This window comes from Alosa pseudoharengus, unplaced genomic scaffold, assembly GCF_046254945.1.
Source record: "Alosa pseudoharengus isolate Yale_2024_CS ecotype anadromous, Long Island Sound unplaced genomic scaffold, YU_APseudo_1.1 YU_APseudo_1.1_scf_12, whole genome shotgun sequence".
Taxonomy (NCBI): domain Eukaryota; kingdom Metazoa; phylum Chordata; class Actinopteri; order Clupeiformes; family Clupeidae; genus Alosa; species Alosa pseudoharengus.
The window spans coordinates 13,418,598-13,431,478 of NW_027468587.1; the positions used below are offsets into that span (position 1 = coordinate 13,418,598).

The window sequence follows — 12,881 nt, forward strand, 5'->3', positions numbered from 1 at the left end:
CTGGACATGAGTGGCAAATCCGGCCAATGGGATGCAGCCTGGGGTCAATGGGCACTTTTAGGGTAGCATAGCAACCAACATAAGTGCCTCTCAGATAGCAGCGACTGGAGGGAATCCAAAGACAGAAGAATTACACTAGACGTCAGAGCAAGTGGCCAAAGCAACACCTCTCTCTCTCTGGCTGGTCGTATGTATATTTTAAAGGGTCGAGCACAGAGGAAGATGACATTTAAACCACTCGCTCTTAAGCCATTTAGGCCTCAATAAAAACGGCTTAATTACATGAGATAATCAGCGATTTACTTCACTGCTACGATGAATGCCGTTGGCCTTCTACTCTATCGGACTCCTTAACGATTCCCATAGCTGGTCTTGAAACGTTAAGGATGGACCTTTGTGGTGCCGTGGAGACCCGCCAGGCTTGTCCTCCGGGTTGGCCGATCAGCTATATCATTTTTACAACCCTTCACAATACATCAGGAACCAGCAATGTAGCAGTCCGCGAAGCCAGCTCAGCCCAGCGCCGCTACGCTCCACCCAGCTCGCAGGGAAAGGACTGTTTCTCCGCTTTGACAAAGAGGATTGGAAGCAGATTCTCCGCAGATGTTGACCGTTCAGCGCCTGACACACAGTGGCTGGGGGCTCGGGGATGACTAACGGTTACAGTAGGCATTTGCCACTGTTTCCACAACACTGGGCTCCAGTGCTGCTGCTGCTGTTGTGGAGGATGCATTGGCAGAGTCTGGAAAAGATTTCCACACAAATGCTGTGGTTTGCTGGGAGCTGTTTGGTGAAAATCGGATTTCTCCGCTGTCCTGCTGCGCTACCCCAAACTGGCTGATTGGCTACGAGTGTATACACATACAGCACACACACACACACATACAGCACACACACACACACACACACACACACACACTCGCACACACACACATACAGCACACACACACACACACACATACAGCACACACACACACACTCCTTGCGCTTATCTTTTCACTCCTGGCTGGTGGTGTGTTCTGGGCTGACCAGTGACAGTTGAACAGTTGAAAGCAGATGGTGCAAGCACTACAACTACTACTACTACTACTACTACTACTACTACTACTACTACACGCACGCACACACACACGCACACACACACACACACACACACACACACCATGATTAGGCCTGGTCTTTAATCCAAACTGTTAAAAAGAGGATCTTTCAATCTCTCTTCTTTTTCTTTGTGTCCTTCATAGACTGGACTGTTATGCCTCCTGTGTCCTTCATAGACTGTTATGCCTCCTGTGTCCTTCATAGACTGTTATGCCTCCTGTGTCTCTGTACCCTGCATTTATAGATTAGTCTTGCATCCAGCTGGATGGGTGATTCCAGGAAGCAGGACGACAGAGTTGACCAAAGCTGGAACTGACTGTACTGTATGTTAATATACAGTAAGTACTGGGCTGCACCAGGTGAACATAACAGGAGCTCCTTCACTCCCACTCCTAAGATACACATGTCATTGAGAGGCTGAGAGTTTCAAGTGACCCACCACTCTTGTCTGAAAAACAGCTAAACATTCTGATAAACATGCTTTCTAAACTACGTCTTAATGGCTAAACCTGAATTCATTGTCTAATCAGCTATGGTTTAGACACCAGAGTTTGATTTTTCAAAAGATGTCATCTGATAAGAATGCTGTGGCTCCTTCCAAATGAAACCGCTGTTTGGATGGCTGTGTCAACTGTTTGGAGAGCCTGAATCTCTTATTGGATCAGTTAGAAGAATTTGATCAATATCAGTTGGGGGAAAACTGTAAACAAAAAGACCACATTACAAACCTAAAATTAAAGTAAATCTTCAGATTGCTTCAAGTCTAATGGTTCATGTCTGATTCAGATAGTGGAAATTAAAAAGATATCCACACACAGACATGTTCCCAAAGACTTATCAAAATGTGCCACAGGGCTATAGCCCCATGAAGGTCTTCACTGGATTGGTTTCACAAGGTCAAAAGCTCTGTATTGCATGTGTCTATACAACTGCTGGTGTGTGATGGCTTATGTCACAGTGTGTGTGTGTGTGTGTCTGTGTGTGTGCGTGTGTGCGTGCGTGTGTATGTGTGTGTGTGTGCGTGTGTGTGTGTGTGTGTGTGCGTGCGTACGTGCGTGTGTGCATGAGTGATAAAGATGAGAGTAAGGAGTGTGTACGTTTCCCTCCCACTGAAGTGCCTCACAAAAACTGGCCATTTCACCCTCGGCTAAACTGCAGAGGTCTCAGAGGAATGACTACAATGAGTTCAACACCTATACAAACTGGAAATTACCAGTATATATTGAAGGGGAGTTGGCGTTTTGCTCTCTTAGGTTAGAGGGATTAGAAGGGTACTTCCTGTTTTTCTACCACATGTTCTGTTCTAGTATTTCTGATTGCAGGCCATGCAACCAAAGTACTTTGTGCCAACAGCGCTACACTCCTGGCACAAGTTCATGAGCCCCATGAGTCCTTATGTTCATGCCCCCAAAGCGTAGCACTGTAGCTGCCTAGCAGCTCTAACTGTTGGCTGCAGCAACTCGAGCTAGGTAGAACCAATTGTTTCTGTTTTTTGTACCGACAGTACTCGGTGACCTCGAGAAACAGAGATCTAGGCGAAAAAAATGCCGGAATTCTCCTTGAAGTACCCCAGCGCTAGTTGGTTCAGGTTTGTGTATAGACTACTTTCCAGAACAACAGCGTGAACACCATACCATTGGTACTGCAGCATAAAGCATGATAAGTGGAGCTCTAAGTCAAATGGGCCTAAGAGGTATATGTTCCACAAACAGCATGCCAAACCTGATCATTAAATTTTTTACAGTTTTATTCTATACTGCATTACAACCTTATATTTTATGTGCACAACTTTTCTTTTATGACAGCAGAAGGAAGTAATGATTTGTGATCGAATTTCTGAATGATTTCTGATCGAACCTGGTGCAGATCTGAAGCTCTTTATGAGTCATGTCCTGGAGCAACAGGAGGAGTGAGTGTATGTGGGCTCCGGCGCCACATGTCATGACAGCCTCACCTCCAACACAGTGGGGTCAGCCACAGCTCTCCCCTCAAATCTCTCTGTGTGTGTGCAGTGTGGTTTGACCGGTTATGATACAAATCTCCAACTCTCTAAGTAAAACATCAAGTCCAGTATTGATTCAAATGTGGTGCGTGCATGTGAGCTAAGCAGGTTATAAATTAAAAACATGTAGAATGGATGATATTAATAATTTTGAGGTTAATAGTGATTAGTTTTAGCCTGACTGAGGCCATTTTATCCTGATTGAGGCAATAAGAGTTTGGTTACCTTATGCCTTATGTTCTATAGGAATAGGCTAATGGGATAATGATTTTTTAATGAAATTTGTTCAGCCTCTAGATGTTTCAGCAGGTTTGGTGGCAAGTGAAAAGACTGAAAGGGAAAAGAATTCCCTTTAATATGAAAGAATAGCCAAGGCTGAAGAAAAAGTAGTATTTTTGTAAAACGTTAAAACTTAATTTATATTCCTTACGTGAATCCTTGGATGTGTGCAGAGATCACTCACAGGATGTGTGCAGAGATCACTCCCAGGATGTGTGCAGAGAGATCACACTAGTAAACGGATAGCCTAAACAGGGTGTGTGACGTCGAGTGCTTTCTCTGATCAGAGTCAGACACGATTGGTGTTATACTGGCGGAAGTTTCAGCTCAGGTAAGAGGTGTGTCCCAGCAGCTCATGTTTTAGCCTACGAGTGCAGTAGGCTAGCGAGATTCACCTGCCTCTCGGTGCCATCTCAGCAACGGTCTCAGCTGCAGCGGAGCGCTCGAGGAGAGCGAACCTCACACTCGAACGAGGTGCGAGGTGCTTGGGATCGTTACCATGGCTTCGCCACCAAACAGTAAGAATAGAAAACAAAACGCGCCTTACATTTGCCGGCTGTAGCCAGCTAGTTAGTGCCAGTGTGTGACACATTAATAACCGCTACTTTGTTTTCCTTTTTTTCTGTACTGATTTGCTGTTGTGTTGCTTTGTCCTTTGTGGTCGCCTATTATAGGCTACATTAAACTTAGATAATGCTGCAGGCCTATAGCTGTTTTGAAAATATGGCTGTTGGCTTAGGCTACTAGAACAGCCTATTCTGTTATTTGCTGAATTTTGTATTTTCCAAGCCCTTCTACTGCAGTTCACGTGAGTGAGAAAGTGCAACTGATCTATATCATTTCACCACTGAAACTTGTCCAACTGGATAAACACGTTTTGGTTCACCAGCTAGAAGTTACGTAAATAAAGGAAACTTTTCCCACACAATTTATTTTTGTGACATTACACTTTTAGTAGCAATGCGACTACAATAATCATTAAGCCTGAATAATAAAGCCTGAATTTCTGCAGTAGCCTAAGCATAGACCTATTTAGGCTACAGATATAATTATGAATTCACTCACTGTTTACTGACTTCAGAAAATATATGAGTAGCCTAGTGTTAATAATGTGTTATTCGCTGAAAGATCACAGAAGGAAACGATGCTTCTCACATAGGCTAACAGGGTTCCCGCGGATCCTTAAAAAGTCTTTAATACAACTTTCGGTTTTTAAGGCCTAAAAAAGTCTTAAATTGTCTGGGATGTCTTGATTTTTTGAAAGGGAGGTATTAAATTTGCGTATGGGACTGTATAAGTGACTATAAGGCAACGGGAGGAAGTGTAGTGGTTGCAGAGTGAAGATGTTTTCACGGGTGTGGTTAGGCCTAAAGGTGTGAAAACGGTAATAATATGTACAAATATGCCTGACGTTTTCGTGGTGTGGCCGTGGCCTGAGAGATACGCAGGTAGCCTACGTGAGGTAGAATGAGCGGTAGAAAGAGTTGGTAAGCCAGTTAGCGATAGGGTGGCCATACGTTGGAATTTAGGCAGGACATAGCCTAGCCCAGGGATGGGCAAACTACGGCCCGCGGGCCGGATCCGGCCCGCCAAGCACTTTCATCCGGCCCGCCGAGCCTTTCATTTAGGCTAGTTATCAGGCTGCTCGCTATTTTTTTCCTGCGATAGACGTTGGTTAGCTTTACTGCAAACTGCTTTTCACTCTCCTTAGATAACGTTTACAATGTCAATGTCAAAACATCATGTTAAATAGAGATAACATCATGTTAAACTAATTTAACTCTTAGTTATCTCCTTTGCAGCAGATCTAACGTGAACATATGCAATCCATTTAATTGGGAAAGCGTCTGCACTCACGAGAGGGAGAGAGAGCCGCAGGTTCCAGCTGGCTTGTGATTGTTGATAATTGATATCTCCTCCTTATAAGAAAGTTTTAAAAGGAAATCATGAAGGCAACAGTAGTTCCCACTACTGACCATTTAAAAACTGTGAGAGGGCCCAGCCGTAGGTACAGCACTAGCCATAGTGGAGCAGGCAGAAGATCATTGAGAAATAAACGTGAATTAAAGCGACTGTCTTAAAGCGATAGTGTACAATTTATACATTTGTTTAACAGCATAAAATTAGCAGTATTTTTAAAACAAATTAGCACTATTTTAAAACAAATACTTTTCATACTAAATTATAGGCTATAAAAAATGTATTTTTTTAGGCGTGTGTCGTCGGGGGGAGGGGTTGTGTGGCCCGCCGGCCAATTTTCAAAACCCAATGTGGCCCTTGAGCCAAAAAGTTTGCCCACCCCTGGCCTAGCCTATGGATTTTAAAAGCCCTGTCCGGCGCAGCCATACGCCGGACGCTTATTTGTCCTTTTTGGAGTTGCGCTGCCAGGTTTCACAAACTATGGACGTGAAGACTGCTGGTCAAATTATGCGCAGTGATTCTGTCACTCGTCTGATAATTTGCTGCGAAGGAAGGAACCACGGACTGACAGAAAAAGAAAACAAACGTTTTCGCAATCAGGAGGAAATATGTTAAGTTGATCTGTTTGCATCTTTCCAGCGTGTGTTGCTGGCCTAGCCTAGGGAAGAAAATATCTGTCTAAGTTATAATACCTGTAATATCTGTCAACAGCTTGCTTGCCAGCCTTTCCCAGTAGGCCTACTTCGCAAAAGTTGTGAAATATAGCTGCATTTTTTTTTTTATGTCGGCGACTGGCTACATAAAAAAACGTGCGTTCATAATACGTGCGTGCTTGAGATGAAACCAGCAGTTTTCAGCAGGATCTGAGGAGGACCTGTCTCTTAATTAATTTAAAACAAGTCAATGGTTTTACAATGTTTCAGTCAAGCTTTGGTTGGTTTAGATATAGGTGCATAGGTATGCAAAATGTAAAGTCGTGGATTAACTTTAATTTGCTGTGCTGCATATGGGACAATAGATGCACATAGTAAATGATATAAAGTAGGCCTATTAAAATATTTAAATAGCTTAGTCTAACTTAGTCTAACTAAAAAAATATTGAAGGGAATCCAGTCCAGTGCACATGTCTTTGGCAAGTAGCCTAGGCCAGCGGTTTTCAAAGTGGGGGCCGCGAGGGGGGCCCAGGGGGGCCTCAGCAATTTGGAAGGAAAAATAAAAGCAACAAATAAATAAATTTGAAAAAATGTAAATATACCTATTACTATGAGGGTTGTTATACAATGCCATTAGAATAATTTGTCGGATATCTGAACATTATATTTTCCATGATAATGACTAGTAGAGGAATAATAGTAGAGTTATATCTCTCATATAGCAGAAAGCTTCAAATGCAATTTTTACACACTGTATGCTCAATCGCGAAGTGCTTGTGGCTAAAATAATTATTAGAATTAGCTTAATGTAATTTTACATTTGCCGTAGTATTGTCGATGGGTTTAATAACACATCAAGGGGTCCTTGGCCAGAACCTAGTGGTATTTGGGGGCCTTGTCGTGGAAAAGTTTGGGAACCCCTGGCCTAGGCTACTACAGACACAGGTGAAGAACAGTCAGCCTCAGCCAGTAAGCACAACCAGATATGTACAGCCAGCTTCAAAAGCCAGCAGCCCAGACCCTAAAATTGGGCATTTATAGCTGTCAAGGTAATTCACACACAATTATAATGTAACGATTTGATAGCGAACCACACAGTTGTCCAATCAAAAGGTTTATTCACTGGGAACGAGAGCCGGGACACAGATAGACACAGAACACAATGCAAACAGGGCAGGTCAAGCACGCACACACACTACACATACAGGGGAGGACGCAGCCTCCCACACAAAAAGGATCACACACGAGGGAGAACTAAAAGGGAAACATGTTACAATAAACATGTAATTGGTCAGACAGACCAATCCAGACCATTTTATGGAGGCTGTGCAGGAACCTCTGTTCGTCTTCGCTGTTGATGACCACCAGGTCAGCGCCTCTGTCCTTACAGTCCTGTCTACTCTCACTCCAGGATTTCTGCTCTGTAGACACGTAGTAGGTGCTGGTCTTGAAGCCGACCCATCCTTCACATGAACCCTCCATCCGACAAAGCTTTGTCTCAAGCTCCTGCTTGTCCTTAAGTAGCTGGTCTCTCTCTTTGACGGAGCTATTCCCGTCTGCCTTTAGCTGCTCTATCTCAGCAGCCTTCACGTTGGTCAGGTTGTTTAATTCTGCCTTCAGCTGGTCAATTTGAGCAGATGTCATGTTGGTCAGGTTGCTGATGTGTGCCTTTAAATTGTCGTCCTCGGTGGAGCTCATGTAATGTAATCGTAGGAAGATACTCAGGCTCAGCTGCAGAATGCACATGACCGTGAAGCCCACAGCAAGAAGCAGGTATCCACGTCCCGTGACGGCCTTGTTGCTGCCTATCTCCTCTTGGTGTTTGGCCCTGGACACAGAGTGGGTCAACATTTATGTATGTTTCATCTGCCATCTTCAGATACACCACTTTTCAGGAACACCACTCTGTTGTTTTTCCGGCTTCACTGTGGAAAGCAACTCAGTGTCTGTATGTGATACTGGGTGCCTTCCTCCTTTTATGATGTTTTTTGTGAGTGTATCTGTCTGTATTTATAATTCGGCGGAAGTTAGGGAAGTGGAAGAGGGCAGGCCAAGGCCTATCAGATTCCCCACAGTGCCAGGTGCATGTAGTGTTAGTGTCAGCGCATAACATTCATAAGTGTTATCAACGTTGATGAGGAAAGGGACTTCTTCTTTATCCTAATCCTCCTCATTTCTATGGAACTAGCGAACACTTTATCTCATTTCATATCCTCTTCTTTCCCTATCTTTGTTCTATCCTGTGCTTACTTCACAGATGTCACCATGCAAATACAGAACTATTCCTTCATGTGTTCAGGCTGTCTTTCTGTTTCTCCTGCAAGTGTATTCTTGTATGTATGTATGTCTCCTCCCCTCTTTTCTCTTTGGCTGTCTTATCCTGACTGCATTGGTATTTCAGTACCATGCACACAGCCATGTTAGCTCACGGGAGACAGTGAATGCATTGCATGACACATGCATGCAGGCACCTCATTGCTCTTCTCCTCTGCTGTTTCAGAGGCAGGTAGCCCAGTGATGGAGACTGCTGTGGGCTTCATCCTGGGTGCGATCGCTGGCTGTGCCCTGGGAGCCACGGAGGGACCCATGAACCAGGCGATGGCGGAGCTGACTTCTGGGCCACACCTGAAGGTGGTGACGGACGCCGTGGGAGACGTGGGGCCCCTGGGTGTCGGGACGCTCCTCGGGGCCACAGCCCTCTCCGCCGCCGTGGTGTCAGCCGTGACGGGAGTGACGATGGCGTCCCTGGTGGCTCTGATGCTACTCAGAGTGAGGGGACGCAGAGACGGGTCCCTGGGAGTCAGGGTGCTCGCGTGGGTAACCTCCGGGCTCACCTCTGCTGTTGGGGCGACGGTCAGCGGAGCGACACTCGGGGTCGTGATCGAGATGCTCGCACAGGCCTCCGCGATGGCTGGACTGCTGGGGGGACTGGTGGCGTTAGCCCTGCTGACGCCATTCCTGCGTGCGGCCCTCTTGCGGCTCGGGGACGGGGAGCGGCTCTGCTGCGGGCTTCTGGATCCCAGCGAGGAGGACAGGGAGAGGGAGTGGAGGTGGCAGGAGGCGGCAGTGGTTGAGCAGAGGCAGAGGGTCACCGTGGAGATGGAGCAGAGGATAACGATGCTGGAGGAGGAGGGCGCCGGAGACGGGGACACCACGCAGCAGCATCGGGCCGCCTGGGAGACGCAGTGGCGGGAGAGGAAGGAGGCCGAGAGGGAGGAGAGGGAGCGGACGGTGCTGGAGACGGAACAAAGGAGAGTCTCTGAGCGCGTCACCAAGGCGATGGCCCAGTACGCGGACCTGCTGGCGTTCTCGGGCATCCCGATGACGGTGACGGCGACCGTGACGACGGGCCTCGGGCTGTTTGGGTACGGGGACTACCGCTTTGTCTTCGTGGTTCTGCTCGCGCTGGTCCTCGTCATGACCTTTGCCCTCATGAGGTCGGCGAACCTGAGCTTCTGGAAGTTCGCCGGCTGCATGGGCCTGTTCGCCACCTTCGCCATCGCCGTGCTGACTGTGCACGCCGGACAGGAAGTGGCCGGGGCCTCGGCCAGGCTGAAAGCGGCGGGGAGAGCGGTCCCGCCCCGCGAGAGCGTCGCCACCGCCATGAGGCAGCGCTCGTCCCTGGAGGCCGTCGCCGCGGGCTTCTTCGTGGCCAAGCTCTGCCAGGTGGGCCTCGGGGCCACCGTAGGAGGACCCCTGGGAAGGCAGGTGGACGGGAAGATCGTGGTGGGGGCCGCAGGGGCTGTGGCGGCTATCATTGGTCTGGTGCGAGTCTCGGCCGGGTTTCTGGGAGCAGGGGGCACGGCGGGGGCACTGCTCGGGGCAGTCGGGGCATCTGGTGTGTCTCTGGGGTCAGCGGCGGCCATCGCTGTAGGCTGGTCCACGTGGGCGGGGACTGTTGGCACAACAGTGGGAATGGTAACTGGGGCATTAGCCACTGGGAAATGGGACGTTCCCAACTTAATTCAAGTGCCTGTTGCGTATATGTTTGCTATGACCAACCCCTACTGAAAAAGCTACAGTACGGCCTATTTATTACTTCAGTCAGATATAAAAACATAATCTAACTTACAGTAAATAATTGCATCCTCAGAGATGCCTGAATCACTGCTGACTGCCAGTAAATATTTTTTACTTTATAAATTTTATATTTGTTTTCCAACAAATGTAAACATAGTTTTATAAAGATATGTGAAAGTGTAAAATGCAAAGACAATGCTGTTTGACACACAACATTGATATCTTATGATAAAGAACCAGACAGTTTTTGCTATTTGAATATATGTATTTTTAAATATTTAAAGTTCCATTAAAATTTTAAAATGTAAAATGTGTGACGGTGATTACGGTGTGTGCCAGAACAAGATCAATGAAGCATGGTGAAATCCCTCTTATGAACACAAGGGGGCAGTGTTACTCTGTGTTACATGCCATGTTTCCTTCACAGTCATGTAACAAAAAACGTGTAGATTGAGTTGAACTATCTATTTATCCAACATGCAAATAGAGAAAATATTTTTTTTTATCATGGTGCTGTTATATTATATAGAAGGAGCTAAATCAAGATGATTGTAAATCATTCACTGTTTCTATACTGTAGATGTAGTTTATAGTTTGTAGACTACTGTCAGTTCCATGTTAAAGTGTTGATTGGAAAGATAAATGGTTCATCCATGTGTGCTAACACAAAGTGATGGTACACTGACAAATGTAGTGTGCATAAGGACCAAATGAGAGTATTAAATTACTGTTAGATTAGGGTTTAATCCTGCATCTGCAGATTTTAATGTTGCCACAGTACTACAGTTTTCAATTAAATTCATTCAATTAAATTCAAATCACTTTATTCATCCCCGGGGGGCAATTAAATGCCTATTACGTACACACTTTTTGCAGTATTTGGCTCATTATGTCAAAACTCTACACACAGCCAAATAAGACATAGCAATTGGATATAAACAACTCACATCTATGCCAAAATGAAACACTCAATCAAATCAAAACTCAACAATTCTTTCTAAACTTGTAATTATTGCAACAAAATTTGAATTACTCTTTCAAATCAACAGAAACACATACATGATGTGCTTTATATAACACTGCAACAGAAACACACTGATGTGCCTTATATCACTGCAACAGAAACACATACATGATGTGCTTTATACAGTATAAAACACTGAAACTGAAACAAACTGATGGGCTTTATATAAAACACTGCAGTGTTTCTCAGACTCAGTGTTCTGTGAAAGTAGAATTTATGCAGTAATTAGCTGACATTTTTGGCAACAAACATTTTACAAAAAACAAACATTCTTACATAAATAAAGAAAAATAGAATCACAGTTATCAATGCAATACTGTAAGTGTATCTACTCTAAACAAATAAAACATGTAGCAACAAAACAAAAGTAAAAAAGAGAAAAAACAATTACTGGAGAAATTGCTGTTGACATTTTTTTTTGTATGTGTGTGTGTGTGGCAGGGGGGATTATAGATCCTGATATGGCCACAAGTTTTCATCGACATCACAGGCAATGTCCTCTCGGGCTAGGCAACAGGGAAAATATCACTTTGTGTGCCGTGCCATATCCACCCTTGAAGTGACCCCACCTCAATGTCTCTGCATGCCCCTTCCATTGTTTGCAAAAGATGCATGCAGGAATGTTGCATGCAGGTTGGTGGCCATATAGTTTTCATTGGCACACTGAAAATAATTCTTCTTCGATAGGTTTTAGAAATAAGGAGTAAATGGGAAAATACAGAACTGTACACAGGTACTCAAAGTACACACTTGAACAGGTACATAAGCCTCAGACAGATTGGTGTTCAGATTTCTCTGTAAGTGTTTTCAGGTATGTGTGTGGGTATTACCAATTCCCAGATGTGCTTGCATTTTGAATGGAAGTGTTTTCCCAATGATAACGGGAGATTTAATTTTTGAACAAAGTGTGTAGTGTTTCGCAGAATTGCAAACAATGTGCAAAGCAGAAAAGGTAATTACACAGTGTTTAAGGTGTAAAGCTCACGGGGGGTCTTTCCTGGCCTGTCGTCAGGTTTACGGAACCTCCTCCGATACACCTCCTTGTTGATTTCATATTTGTTTAAAATGGCTTCCTTCACTCGGTCATAATCCATTGCCTGGTCCATATACATCGAACCTGGGCATGGCAGATCTGGACCAGGGTCCTGCTGGTACTGGAGCTGGTGCGGCTGGCTGAACTGGCTCTCCTGGCTGAGGCCCTGGTGGAGCAGTAGGCGCTTGCTCCCTCTCTGAGCTGGTTCAGCTGGACCTGCACACTCCTCCAGCGCTGCTCCTGCTTGTACGCCTCCCTCTCGTGAGTATGCAAAGTCTTCTCAAGGCGCTAACGCAAGGTAGCTAGGTCAGTCCCCTCTGTCTGGTCCCCGCCAGATGCTTGGGCCCCGGCATCGTCCTCTGGCTGTTCGTCCCTCTCATCCTCAACCTCCTTTGGGTCACCTCTGGCTAGTCTCCGGTATGACATCTTCCCTGGGACTGGCTGCGCTCTCCTCTTCTCTCTACCAGTGTTGGTCAGTGTACCATCCCACCGCTGCCCCCAAGTGGCAGCCGTGGCCTACTGGTTAGCACTGGGTTGCCGGTTTGAACCCTGACCAGTAGGCACGGCTGAAGTGCCCTTGAGCAAGGCACCTAACCCTTCACTGTTCCCCGAGTGCCACTGTTGATGCAGGCAGCTCACTGCGCCGGGATTAGTGTGTGCTTCACTTCACTGTGTGTACAATGTGTGCTGTGTGTGATCCACTAATTCACGGATTGGAATAAATGCAGAGACCAAATTTCCCTCACAGGATCAAAAGAGTATATATACTTATACTTATATTTAAATGTATTGGGATGAGAACTCACTGGCTTTAGATGGTGGAGGTGGAAAAAATGCAAACCAGAGCTG

The 12,881-nt window shown here is 45.7% G+C and overlaps 1 protein-coding gene across 1 annotated transcript; it reads left to right on the forward strand.

Moving 5' to 3' along the window:
* Window positions 1-3,689: 3,689 nt before the first annotated feature.
* On the forward strand, window positions 3,690-10,279 carry LOC143118981 (uncharacterized). The gene is made up of 2 exons (XM_076280167.1): window positions 3,690-3,900; window positions 8,456-10,279. Exons 1-2 carry the CDS (start codon window positions 3,882-3,884, stop codon window positions 9,964-9,966), a joined length of 1,530 nt encoding a protein of 509 aa, XP_076136282.1. The 5' UTR covers window positions 3,690-3,881; the 3' UTR covers window positions 9,967-10,279.
* The last annotated feature ends 2,602 nt before the right edge of the window (window positions 10,280-12,881 follow it).